Source organism: Stegodyphus dumicola, chromosome 4, assembly GCF_044657685.1.
Source record: "Stegodyphus dumicola isolate Sdum_Otavi_A_Nest chromosome 4, ASM4465768v1".
Taxonomy (NCBI): domain Eukaryota; kingdom Metazoa; phylum Arthropoda; class Arachnida; order Araneae; family Eresidae; genus Stegodyphus; species Stegodyphus dumicola.
In genome coordinates this window covers 186946104-186960518 of record NC_140771.1, presented here as the reverse complement: position 1 = coordinate 186960518, position 14415 = coordinate 186946104, and the positions used below count along the sequence as shown (strand labels likewise).

General features: G+C 29.0%; 1 protein-coding gene across 3 annotated transcripts in view; it reads left to right on the top strand.

Annotated features, from left to right (window-relative positions):
- The window catches only part of Rsph3 (Radial spoke head protein 3), a 63326-nt gene that overhangs the window by 23992 nt on the left and 24919 nt on the right, over nucleotides 1-14415 (top strand). For 2 of the 3 annotated variants that reach the window (XM_035367707.2, XM_085815878.1), the window contains 2 exons: nucleotides 683-737; nucleotides 12119-12343. In XM_035367707.2, the coding sequence (XP_035223598.1) occupies nucleotides 683-737; nucleotides 12119-12343 (280 nt within the window). Of the gene's footprint in view, nucleotides 1-682; nucleotides 738-8560; nucleotides 8622-12118; nucleotides 12344-14415 lie in introns of those variants that run through there. The other variant, XM_085815879.1, reaches the window with a different exon arrangement.

Genomic DNA, 14415 nt, shown 5'->3' with positions numbered 1-14415 from the left:
TTCCATAATAAATTTTCTCTAGTAATGTATAATTCCATTCTATGAGAATTAAAATATATTTGACGTTTTGACAAATTTCTGTGATTTTGAACAAACTTTACAGTTTTAATTTTATTATTTCTCAAATCTGAAAGATCCAATAAGAGAACAAATCTGAAATGCATCAAAGGGTAAAACAAAATGAAGCTATTACAGTGAACCTAAGAAAATGTTGCAAAGGTTAAAGAGATGATTATAATAAAAGGATAGATCTTTTTATGAAAGCTATCAACTTTTGATTGTGACTGAAGTTACGAGTAGCAGATAATACACACATACCTAAAATTTTTCTTGTGTAAATGATCCATTCGAGTGCTGCGAGTCAGTGAAGAAATTTGAAGGTGTAAAGTAATGTAACTGCAGTTTCAAAAGTGCATGTTAAACAATTTTGTTTCTTTTTTTAATAATAAAAGATTTTATAAAAATTGCACCATAAAATATTCCAATTAAATATGTTTTTTAAAATAAAATTACTTACACTCAATGGTGTAATTGTATAATTTAAGTACACCGTAAGTGAACTTCATAGATCAGAGAGGTGGAAATAGAGTGTGAGCAGCATAATAGTGCTGCATGATGTTCAGACAGTTAATATAAAATTGTCATTTTAGATATTTATATCTATGTATATCTTTTATTGTAGGGAAAACCAAAATACGAATGTTTTGTATTTTAAACCTGAAAAGAAAAAATTAGATGTAAGTACAATTTTATAATAATTTTTATTTTAGTATTTCACATGCAATTTCAAACTTCTTCTATAAAGTTATCAGTTTAATTTTGTTAGTTTCTCAAAATTGCTGTGCAATGATAAACAAAGGGCAAAATGTTTAATATAAAAATGGTCTAGAAATGTTCTCGTATACCATTCTGAGAGGAAGGTTTAAAAAGAAAAAGCAATCTTTTGCTCTTCATTGCTTTATGTTTTCGATGGTTAAATACGGTACAAAGTCCGTAATCCAGATTCATCAGAACTTCGGCGATTCCAGATTAGGGGTTTTTCTGGATTATAGATCATCAATTTAAATCTGGTAAGATGGCATGCAGAAATTATACAATTAAAAATTTGAAACAGTAATTTATGAAATAAGAGCAATGATTATCTAAAGGGTATCAAAATTTACAAAAAAAAAAAAAAAAGCTTAATATTTATTTGTTTACTTTATTAAACATTTCTTTCAATGTAAATTGTGTAAGTTGCTTCGTTTCTTTGTGCTAATACTTTCTGTTTAATTCTAAAAACAGACATAATTTCTTGTTCAGTTACAAAGTTCCACTGTTCAAGTCCTGTAATTGCTGTATCGAGAATACCGACTAACTTGTCAATAAAAATTTTTTCGTTTTCAATAACCTCTCTGTCACTTTCTTCACTATCGGAAGTGCACATGTGTAAACGCTTTACTGGCTTTATATGCATATGCGTAGCGAATGCGTGCATCAAATGCGTATACGTAAATGCTTTACGCGCATGCGTAAGTTTGTGGCTTTGAGGTCCGGATTACGGACTTTGTACTGTATAAAGTTTCTTTCTGTCATGTCTCAAATTCATGTTTATCCATTTTGTGGATTATTTGTGCATCTTTTTCTCTTTCACACCAGGAGGGAAAAAAAAAAAGATTTAGCAATGAAATATTGAATTTTCATATGTAGCATTACCACTTCTCTTTTCATCCCTTAACTTGAAGTTTCAAGGAAACATGAGAGAGCCATTTGTTTGCAATAGCAATTTTATAATTAAGAATTCTGAAGCAGTATCAATATTTATTTGTTATTAAGTTATTTGTTGTGACATTTTACATGCATTTATTTAGTTCTTTTTATAATTGTTAGATATAAGTGTTTGTTTCATTTAAAAATCTATGCATATTTCATTATTTTAATTTAACTCTGTTTTAAATAATATACTGTATATCGGGCATGGCCAAACTGCAGCTCTTTGATACTTAAACGAGGTTTACCTTTAACAAATATTAGTTTTAATTTTTTTAAATATAACTGTAACTTGAAGACAAACTTTTTTTATCAATAAGTAGACATAAAAACTAACAAATTAAATTTGGGAAATGAAGTATGTAATTAAACTCTTGAATGTTGAGGTTCATTTTTTAGCAACATTATGTAACAAATAATATTTGAGTAACAGTTCAGGTATTAATAGTTTAGATTTCAACAGCCATGCTGGGAGTTCATATATACAATGTGGTATTTATATATTGTGGCATGAGTTGTTAGAAACATGTGGGACCTTTGGTTATATCCAAAATTATTAAGACAGTTTGAGAGTTAGTTTTGAGAATTTTTTAGAAAGTGCAACATACTGATTACTTGAATACAAATTTGCTAAATGGTATACTGAAATGATAAATAGACCAGAATTAGAGATGATTCGAGAAATTTTGCTAGATAGTAGAGATGATTTGGCAGATTTTAATAGATTAAGTATATGATTTACTGGATAAATAGAACACTCATATTCTGTACGAAGTGATACTAATGCTTTAATAATGCTGAATTATTATAATCATGCCCTTTTAATGAATACTTTTGTTGGGCTTCGTTGAATCTAATTTTTACAAAGTTTTGAGGTTTAACAGTTTTTAATTTAGAGTTTATTCGAATGATGATTTTTTTTTTTTTTTTAAATTTTAGTTTTTATTTATTTTGTAAATTTTGCTGGGTAATTGAGTTTGAATGTCTCATCTGTTGGGGTAGGGGTGAAAAGCTTTTTATATTATTGCAAATACTATGCCTTTTTTTTTTTATTTTGGTTAACTTCTGCTTCCCACTTATAATTGTTAACAGCTTGAAGCCTGTTAACAATTATAAGTGGGAAAAAATGGAAACCAGAAGAAAATGTCTGGTTTTGTGTTGGAAAACGAGTGTTCACTGTGTAGTGGATCTGTTTCAAATATGTATATTGCAGGAATGTAGTATTTTTAAATGTAACACAAGAGAAATAAAAGTTATTTATATATATATATATATATATATATAAGCACACCCACATTAATTACATAAAAAATTAAATGATTGTTAATGTACACTGCTCAAAAAAAAAAAAATGGGACAGTCCTATATCTCCCGATCTACTGGGCTGATCGACAAAATTCAAATTGCATTCTTTATGTCTCGAAAGCGCGACTTAGGATATATATTAGATTTATATATAGCACTATTCTAACATAGGTATTTTGACACAAAATCGGACTTTTTCTGAAATAACATACCAATTTTTTTACATATTTCGATTCTACGACTCAAATTACGCCTAAATATGAAATTTCGTAAAATTTGGAGCGAAATTTATGGAGAAATTCACAAATTTATGTTGGCACTTTTTTGTCAGTTTGCGCCAAGAATACTTCACTTGGCGAACTTCTTAATATATGGCAACCTAGTTTCCTTTCCCGTGAGAGGAAAAAAAGTCACCATCGTTCCTTTTTTCCAAATAATATTCTTTATATTATATTTTTAATTATAACTTATTATTTTAAGTAATTTTTTCTTTTTCGAATTTCATTTTAATTGTTTAAGTTGCACGTTTTTTTTTTCTTTTTTTTTCCCCAAATAACTGTTTTAAAATTTTTTATTTACTTATTCGAACTGCGTAAATAAAGGTGCAGCGTTTATTTTTTTTTTCAAATAGTTTTCTTTATATATATTTTTCGTCATAGTTATTATTTTAGGTAATTTTTAAATTTTTATACTTTTATTTTAATTGTTTGTGTTGCATTGTCTCTTCAGATAATTGTTTTAAAATTTTCTATTTATTCCTTCGAACTGAGCATTTTAAATATATTTATTAATATCAATTTTCCAGAATTTGATTTTATTTATTTGAACTGCGTTTCTTTCGGAAGAATACTTTGTAACCCAGACTACGATGAGTTTGAAAACTGCATACTATATTAAAAGAGAAAATACAGTAAAGCACAGTTTTACACGCCTTTCAATGTTCTGTTAAGAAAAGATATATATAAATAAGAGAGATGTATAACCGACATTTTAACTTAGGATGACTTGCATACACTGCTTTAAACGGTTTTATCATTATGCCCATTGCTTTACACAATTTTATCCTACATTTGGTTTCTTAAAATGTTATTCATATTTTAGTCAAATATTTTATTTTTGAAATCGCAAGAATCAAATATCATAACATTGAAAAGTTTTAAATTAAAAAAATACAAATACTAAATTTTACGAAAAAATTTATTTTTCTTCTCTTCTTCTTTAAGCATTCTGAAAGTATATTAAAAAGTATCCAACTTTTCGAAACATTTTGGTATTTCTGACAATCATTTTAAGTAAAGTTATCGCCTTCCATTTCATAAAGGCCCACAAACGGCCTAGCGGTAAAGACGCTGATCACTGGTAGTTCGGTCCGAGGTTCGAATCTCGCGAACAGGCTGGTTGCATGGGTGTTTTCGTGGTTTTCCCGATGTGCAACGTGTATATGAGCCAGTTTCCCTTAGAAAGTCCTCCACGAAGGCATCCCTCCCTTTAGGCAGATAGCCCTCGTGTGCTTTGCCATAATTAAATAATCCAATCCAATCCTGAATTAAATATAATTTATTTGCAACTTCTACTAGAACTGACGTTAAGAATTGAAGTGCAAATAAATAATATCGTGTGCAATCTTGATAAATATAAAATTAAAAATATTTGCATTCAGACAAAGTTTTTTGAAATATTTGCAATTACATTATAAGAAGGATTTATTAATAACCGTAATAATTACTTATTATATTACTGATGATTAGGAATCAGTTCTTGACAATTACATTCTAAATTAGAATTTTAAATTAGAATAATGAAAATACGCTACGCACAAAAATATATTTTAGAATAAAAAATGAGTTGATTTTTTATGTTTTAAAACTTCTTGAATTCATTTAATAAACATCGTATCCTCGTTGTTAATTGAATTCAGAATGTTGGGTGTCGTTTATATAATGATTCTTACTTGTCCACGGAATCTGCTGACTTATCCAGCGATTAAGTAGCTGCAGATCATTTCTACATAACCATTGAACTTCCATTAATTCAGTCTCTAGAGGGTTGTATATTTATATCATAATTTGACTTTTATAAAAATGACTATTCTAAATCTTATGTTTCTATAAAAATATACTGTGCTTTAAAAATATGGATGATAGTACCAGCCACTTCAAAAGCATCAGTTTGTTTAGAAATAAATTGTGCAGTTAATGTTATAAAATTCAAATAAACATCAAACAAAAATTCTCAGTTTTAGACAATTCGAAGTAAAGTAGCAGAGGATAAAACGCCGAAGGTAAAAATTTACTCTTATTTAAAAAAAAAAAAAAAAAAAAAAAAGAGAAAGAGAAATTTAAAAAAATTTATTTAAAAAAATAGCTTTTCATATAGTATTAATAAATATTTATTACACATCATTGAGGGAAAAAATGTCATATAATTAATTCTCCGTAAAATTTTACTTGAAATTTAAGTTTAAAAATAGCTGTGGCAATACAGTGTAACAAAAATCCATAGACCACATTTGGCGTTATTATCGCTCAAAAAAAAGATGCCAAATTTCAAAACGCAAAAATATGTAAATTTGTGTATATCTTAGAAAATTTTGAATAAAAAAGTCTAATTTTTTGCAGATATGCTTAAAAATATACCTACTTTAAGATGATGGTAAAAATTTTATAGGTTATAATTCAAATTTTTTTTTGAAAAATTTATAAAAATTATTTAAAAATAGAAATTTAAAAAATAAAACTCAAAAAATGGGTAAATTTTATTTGGAATCAACCTAAATTTTGAAATGTGAGAGAAAAAATTAAAAAAGTTTAATAAAAAAAGATATATAAATAAATATTTGCCAAATTCAATTAACATTGAGGAGCTAAAATTTTGAGAGCTAATATTTCAAAAACTACTCGTATGATTTTTACAAAACTTGGTATTCTGGCATAATTTGAGTCGTAGAATCGAAATATGTAAAAAAATTGGTATGTTATTTCAGAAAAAGTCCGATTTTGTGTCAAAATACCTATGTTAGAATAGTGCTATATGTAAATCTAATATATATCCTAAGTCACGCTTTCGAGACATGAAGAACGCAATTTGAATTTCGTGAATTGCCCCAGTAGAACGGGAGATATAGCACTGTCCCATTTTTTTTTTTTTTTTTTTTTTTTTTTTTTTTGAGCAGTGTACTTAAAATGTTTCTTTCTATAAAAAAATGTTTTCGATATTTTAAAAATAATATAAATAATGGAATTAAATCATTTTGGAAAGTCTAGTTGTGTCTGTTATGATAACATAGAATGTGGTAAGCTTAACTACGTGCTATTAATTTTAAATCTTTAAAGATTTCTAACCCACCAGTAGCTGAGCGGTAAAGTCGCTGAACACTGGTAGTTCGGTCCGAGGTTCGAATCCCACGAACGGGCTGGCTACATGGGTGTTTTCATAGTTTTTCCCATGTGTAACGTGTATACGAGCCAGTTTCTCTTAGAAAGTCCTCCACGAAGGCATCCCTCCCCTTAGGCAGATAGCCCTAGTGTGCTTTGCCATAATTAAATACACCACCTTTAAAGATTTCTTATGCTATGGGATGCAGGTAATTTTTAGATGATCCATAATTTCAGAAAAGATTTCTGTATTAACAGCCAGTTAATTAGAACTCATTGTATAAATATTTGTCTCTCCATTGTTATTCTTACTGTTTGTAAATTATTATTTTATATTCTAATAGTATGACTAATGTTATTTGATCATTTGTTATTAATTAAAAATATTGTAGTTAAATTAGATTTTTCTGGTCACATTCTGTAGATTACTTACCATTATATAGAAGGTCTGTATTGTCTATAAGTTACACCTATGTAATAAATAAGAAATAAAGAAAATCTCTACATATAATAAAAGAAAGAGTCTGTCTGTGCGTGTGTGTGTCTTTCGTTCATGCTGCACATAAGCTAATAGACCTACGGCTACTATATTTGGTACATAAGTGCATCTAGACAAGAGCCAGTGCACCTCGAAGCGATTTTTTCAAAATTCAAATTGGAATTTTTTTTTATTTTATGTTTTGTGACGAAATCGCATCATTTTGAGAATTACGGGCTATAGGAAAGCGAGATTTTACTCTACACACTCCATTTGCACATCGTCATGAAACGTAGGCACTTAGCTATTTTATGAACTTAAAATAAATTTGGTGTTCCAATAAATCGATTAAATACAAATTTATTTAACAAAGTGAGCTTAACACCTTTTCAATGAGATTTTTCTAAAAAATGTTTATTTTTAAAAATGTACAGTTTATTTTTCTTTGATTTTTGGACACTTTAAACTCATCCTTGTGACTGCTTTTACAAAAAGAATTTTGGAAAAATGATGATATTTTGTATTTTTTAAAAAATTTTTAAATGAAGCTTCCGAGTACACTTCTCACATCTCACATGTTTAAAAATGTGATTTTGGCAACAATTTTCCTTTCTTATTGTTGTTGATAGATTTTTGATGAAATCGCATCATTTTGAATAGTTTCATTCTTTTAGAAATATGGGTTTGGCAACAATTTTTCATCATATTTCTTATGCCACTGTTTTTAAGAGATTGGCATATTTCATTGTCATTTTTTATATACATAATACATTTTCATTGTTTTTTTTTTTTTTTTTTTTTGATAAAGTTGTTCTGTAGAGTAAAATTCTGCGCGGAATTTTTTGTTTTTTGAGTTTCTTTCATGTTATTTTTTGCTTATTTCACTGTCTGTAAGATATTGAAAAGTTTTGCATGATTTTCTTTTCTTCAATGGGAAGTTGGTAAATTTTTTTATTAGGATAATTAATATTTGTATTAAGGAATATAGTTATCATATATTTATTATGATTAAGATAAAAATACTTTAATTTATTTGAAACTTATTTTACTATCAAAATTATAATTAGGAATTTGAAACTTGAAATTTTATTGTAATTAAAAATGCCAGCATACCAAACAATAAAATTGGGAGAATGCTTTTAAAGAAATCTTGAAAATTTTCTTAACTTTTAAAATACTTCTTAAATGTTAAATCTCTACATATAATAAAAGAAAAAGTATGTGTGCCTTTTGTTCATACTGCATGTAAGCTAATAGACCCAGGGCTACAAAATTTGGTATATAGGTGCATCTAGACGAGCAATTTTTTATTTTTTTTCAAAATTCGAATCCAATTTTTTTTTTTTACTTTATATTTTCAGTTTTATCGCATCATTTTGAATAGTTTCATTCTTATAGTAATGTGGTTTTGGCAACAGTTTTATATTCAATTGTATACTGCAGTGCTCCGCAACCGGTGTGCCATGAGTAGGATATAGGTGTGCCGCAATCAAATACATGTATTTGACACTTTGCAATTTTTTATCATGTATTTAATACACGACAATTTTTTTTCCTTAATAATGTCTATTTTAAATGTTTTTATATATTTCACTATTGTGTGGTTGCGTGTGTGATTGTAAGTGTGTCAGCATTTGAATTTTTTCAGCACTTCCTTGATAACTCGGATCTCTAGTATGCCACGAAATTCCAGAAAGATCTTTTGTGCATCGCAGGTGAGAAAAGGTTGCGGAGCACTGGTATACTGGACTGCTGACTGTTGAAAATCAGAACTGTTGCCACTTGGAAAAATGAGGGCGATAAGTCTGTGCAGTTTTTAAATTTAATGTTTCTCTTGGATACTAAATGTTTGTTGAGAGAGCGCAAAGAGAATTTGATTAATTTATTTATTAGGATAATTAATATTTGGTTTAACCCATTAACCGCCAAAACTACAAAGAATGTTTCTTTTCTCATGAAAATAATAACAAATATTAAATTAAGCATTTAGAACATAAATTTACATTGAAAATAAAAAAAAAATGCTCTTACCTGTGAAAAAAGTGAGTGTTGCGTTCGCGCAACACTCGCTTTTCATTGTTAACATTATCATCATTAACATTATCATCATCTGGTCTATCATTATCATTTTCTGGTCATTATTAACATTATCATCATCTGTTTCTTCATCAAAAAATCTTTGAAGGACTTCTTCTAATGCAAGATACCACATTATAGGCATTTTTAAACCAAAAAGAAAATCGAAAATCTGTGCACTAGTTTTACCTTGTGTTCTGTCTTGTATCATTATCATTATTTAAAACATTGCCATTCCTTTCTTCTTCGTCATTAGACTCTGCAATTTCTGGTGGAACGACAACAATATCAGTTTCATTCTGGTCATTATTAACATTATCATCATCTGTTTCTTCATCAAAAAATCTTTGAAGGATTTCTTCTAATGCAAGATACCACATTATAGGCATTTTTAAACAACCAGAACATCGAAAGGAATGAGTGAAAAAGGAGATTGACTCCCCGTTTCCTGCTGACGTTATGTCAACGCAACACCTGTTTTCCCTTCCTTCCCAACACAAATATAAACATCTGACTGATGTAATGTTCTGATAAACGGTGACCTTGACTAAAAATAGATCACTCATAAAGACTGCGATTCTTTCGTTAAATATTTTCAGGAAAAATACCCGGTCGAAAATTTTGCTTAAAGTATGAGATTAATTATTATAAACAAAATGATTGAAGGCAAATATTTTTTTACAGAAATAATCTTCATAATATTCCCTACACAAAATCATTTGCTGGTATAAAATATCTTAGGTAGTAATATTTATATACGCATTTAATTTGACCGTTGCGTCAATGCAACACCAGCGGCTAATGGGTTAAAGGATGTTGCTTATTTCATCGTAATTTTGTTATATGTAATACATTTTTTTATGAAGTTGTTCTGCAGAGGAAAATTCTGTGCAGTTTTTAAAATTTAACGTTTGGTATTCCCTTCAGGCATTTTTCCGGTACATTTAAAAGCCAGACGAAGGCTGGCAGTGTAGCTGCTAGTACTGAGATAATTTTTTCTTGCTCTGCAAACAACCAAGAAATTTTATCCAAGTGAACATTGAGGATAAAAGGTGGTTGGAAAGCATAGCAACTGTTAAATTATTCTTTTTGGCATTGACTTTTTTTTTTTTTTAATTAAAGGAAGCATAAAATTTACTTCAGTTCCATTGCTGAACATATCAGAACACATTACATCTTGCTGAATGGAGAAAGAGTGCTATTTGTTATTCAGAAATGAAATGTTCCGTTAATGCATAAGTAATATTTTAGTCATTTCTCATCCAGTGGATTTAAATTTCAGCTGTTTCTAAAGAGTTAAGTAAAAAATACAAAAGTAATCATCTTTATTGTATCATTTTATCATGCAACATAGAAGCAGTATGATTTATTAAAACTTTTAAAAATTTATTTCAATGTTTTATATTCTCTGAATAAGGCAGTTAGTGATGTTTCAAAGCAGTGAAATGTCCTTCTGAGAAAAATATAGCAGTTATTCATGCAGTCGTAATAAACTTTAAAAAAATCTTTAGTAGGAAATTATGAGTTAGTTAGCTTTAGTATAATAAGATTAGTATAATTCACATTTTATATTTATATATAAAATATGAGATATTGAGCTAAATATCTCAGTTTCCTTTAATACTCAGATTAATATAAAATATTTTCCAGTGTTTGGAAATTGGGTTGATTTTTAATTTAGAATAACACTTCTTATTTTTACTTCCTTGTACGAAGTAAAAAGGAAGTATTGTAATCGCGAAAATTTTCGGGCATCATATTTCAACGAAAATATCCATTTTGACTGGTATCGAACGCAATTTAACGATGTTTTTGCAGGACATCTGTACGTCAGGGCAGAATAAAAGACTCTTTTCTACCCAAAAAATTATAAAACTGATTTAAAATGAATTCTAATGAGAATTTTTCGTGGTGTCTGTACGTACATATGTATCTCATATAACTCAAAAATGAGTAGCCTCAGAACATTAAAATTTTGTATATAGGACTGCTATAACATGTAGATGTGCACCTCATATTTTGATTGCAATCAGCTTCACCAAACAAATATGTATATCTATATCCACTCTGTTAACTGGCTCACTGATCTCAGTTTTTTAACACTTATATGTTTGTAAGTTGTGCATTTTTTGCTTTAAAAATGATTGAATTATGTTGTTCTTATCTTCCAGTTAGGATTTTTATGCCTTTAGTAAATCTGCATGCAATATTTGTGGAGTTATCAACAATTTAAAAGTTGTTTAAGTGCAGCTAAGCCTAACATTTTTGCAATGGCGGACATGTTTGTTTACATTTCAAACTTGGCAAAATAGCGGATTTGTTGCCAATCTAGAGAAACTAAGCTTCGCAACAACAAAGATAATGCCTTCTTCTATTATTGCAAATTAAATCATGTTTAATCCATTCTGGAATTTATTCGAGGAAATAAGTGTTTAAGATTTACTTCGGGATTTTTAATATAGATATTTTGAGTTTTTACGTATTTTTGCCTTGTCGGGAAGTGAGAACTGAATTAATTGAATGAGAAATACTGAATCGTCTGTGAAAAACTGTTTCTCTTTTGTTTTGTTTGCTTAATTTCTTTTATACATTGTTTTATTTTTATTATAGTATTTGAATAGAATATGTGGCAACAATTATAGATAATTCTTCAAATGATATAAATTTATATGCATTGAGTTATAATATGAATGAAATGTAATGCTGTTAAGTGAACCTAGTGCCAGAGTGTCGCTATGGTAAACAAATATAGTGAATTTTAAAGAGTGCATTTATTCTATTGTGGTTTATGTGCTATCGACGAAGTAGATTTAATTCAATACAATAAAGTTTAAATGAAATGAAAGAAATAATGAATGTTATTTAATATTCTATACAAGGAAGTCATGTGGTGTACACATCAGATTTTTTATATTTAGCAAAACATATGAACAGGTGTGATTAATAAAAATACCATTTATTTTAAATTTTACTGATGCAATATACAGAAGGAATGAAATATAGCTAAATTAATGTTCAAGATATTACAGATGAATTTTGATTGTGTCTCATGAAGAAAAACTGCTGAATATATAAATGATATATTAATTCTTTTGAAGGTACATATATTTTACAATGTAAACATTTATATTTCCAGGGAAGAAGGAGAAGTGCAGTTATTGAGGATAATGGGTGTTTGCCAGTTCCTGGGCGGCAGCATTTGTCAATCCAGACTGATCTGTATTTAGAAGAATTGTGTGATGTGATAGAAGAAACTGATGCAGAATGTGAAACTGATCCTCTATTGGATAGACCTCCATCACCCCTCTTTATTCCTGCCAAATCAGGTCCTGATGTTGCAACACAAATTTATCCTGGTGAAGTAAGTATAAAACTCATTGTCTACCTTCTTTGCATTGATAATATAAAAATCATATTCATAATCATGTCTTTAATGTAATATGATTTTTAATTTCCCATAAATAAATAAAGGTATATGAAAAATACAGATTTTTTTTTTTAAAAAAAAAGAAAGACGAAAAGATGGCCTTTTAAATAAGCAAAATTAGAAATCTTCTATTTGTAAGATATTTCTGCAGTTCATCCAGACATTAAATCTTAATGTGCTGACCTTATTCTAGTTTTAAAATACATATGTTAAGAAAAATTTACCATTTCTTATGCAAAACAATGAACATAGAATGCAGTGGAAGTGTGTGAAGGTATATATTGATCAGTCAAAATATTATACCACCTTTGTACCATATTATTGTACTTTTGACAAGTAAAATAACTTGTGATGGCATAGGCTCCGCATGTTCTTGAAAATTGTCCAGAGGAAGATTATACCAGATTTGCAAGCAGAGATCACATAATTTCTGAAGATTGCATGGAATCAGTTAATAAACTGGCATTCCATGGCATCCTGTAGGCTCAGTAAGATTAATCTGACAAATTAAGAGGCCAGGCATTAACTGCAGTTTATCAGTATGTTCTTCAAATGACTGTAACACAATCCCACCATGTAGAAAGAAGCATTGTCCTACTGAAAGAGTCTATTTCTGGTGAGGATGACAGTCGTTATGAAAGAGTGTAACTGATCTGCAGTGATGTTCATATAATATAAAAAAATGTTATGGTGTATTTTGCAACAATTACTGGTCCCAAGGACATCCATGAGAATATCCAGCAAGACATAATACCTTCACCGCTGAATCTGTTTACATATTCAGTACATAAGTTTATTAACTGTTAGCATGGTAATACAGCAAATCAAGACATAGCTATTGACATGATGTAAAAGAAATCGTGATTCATCTGATCAGGCAACTTTTTCCATTGTTGTATGGTTCAGTCGTACTGTTCATGGATGCAATGTTGTAATAAACGCTGATGATGTTGATGCATTATAACAGTAGCACAAAGAAGGGCATTTGCTGTGGTTTCTTATATTAAGAAAAGTCTGTTGAATTAAATGTTCTGATTCACTTTGTACTTGGATCTGTATTACATTTATTTATCAGATGAACAATAGCAGTCATGAACCTGCCTGTACTAAAATCAGTGTATGATGTCTGCATTCATTAGTCAAGCTTGGATGTCTAAAATGTTAGTATACACTATCAGTTTCCCTTCCTCCATTATCATCAGCACTTAATGGCAGCAGCTTACGAACATCTAATAAATGAGGTCATTTTGAAGAGATTTGTTTCTGTCCTGACCATCATAATTTGGTCTTATGACAATTGTTTAAATCAGCAACTTTCTTCAGTACATGAGTTGACAAAATGCTGTTACAGTATCACTAGAAGCCATTAATAACATTTCCTCTGATTAAAATACATCTTTGAAATTATGTGTACCATTTTATGTGTTTCAATCTGAATATCCCTCACAGAATAAAAATGATGAGCCATTGTTTTAGATTTCAGGCTTGGAAATAAATATGTATAGGAGTATGGAATATGTTGAGCAGGAGTTTGAAAGATCTCTGTGAGATTTTGTACCGGCCTCCTGAAACGTAGGAGGAACTTCACATAGGCCAAGTGGCATTCTAAAAAGCATGCCATTTGGCTCCTGATTACTAATAAATGAGCTGATTTAGTAATAAATGACATTTTTGGCACTTTCTCAAGTTCCACACATATGGGTATGGACAGACATAAGATCTAGAGTGGTTATGTATTTTGTGGGCTTATTTTCCTAATTATTTCTTCAGTTATTGGTAAGGGGTAAAGGGGATATTTTATCATACACTTGTGTTCAAAATTAAGCATATTTGCACATTATGTCAAATTCCTGAAAATCTAAGCTGCAGATTTTAATGAAATTTGTTATAAATATACAATTATAACAGTGAAAGAAATGTATCATTTAATGTGCTCATGATCATTAAGTCGTTTTATGTGCTCATGATCATTAAGTCATTTTATGTGCTGATGATTATCAGTGAAG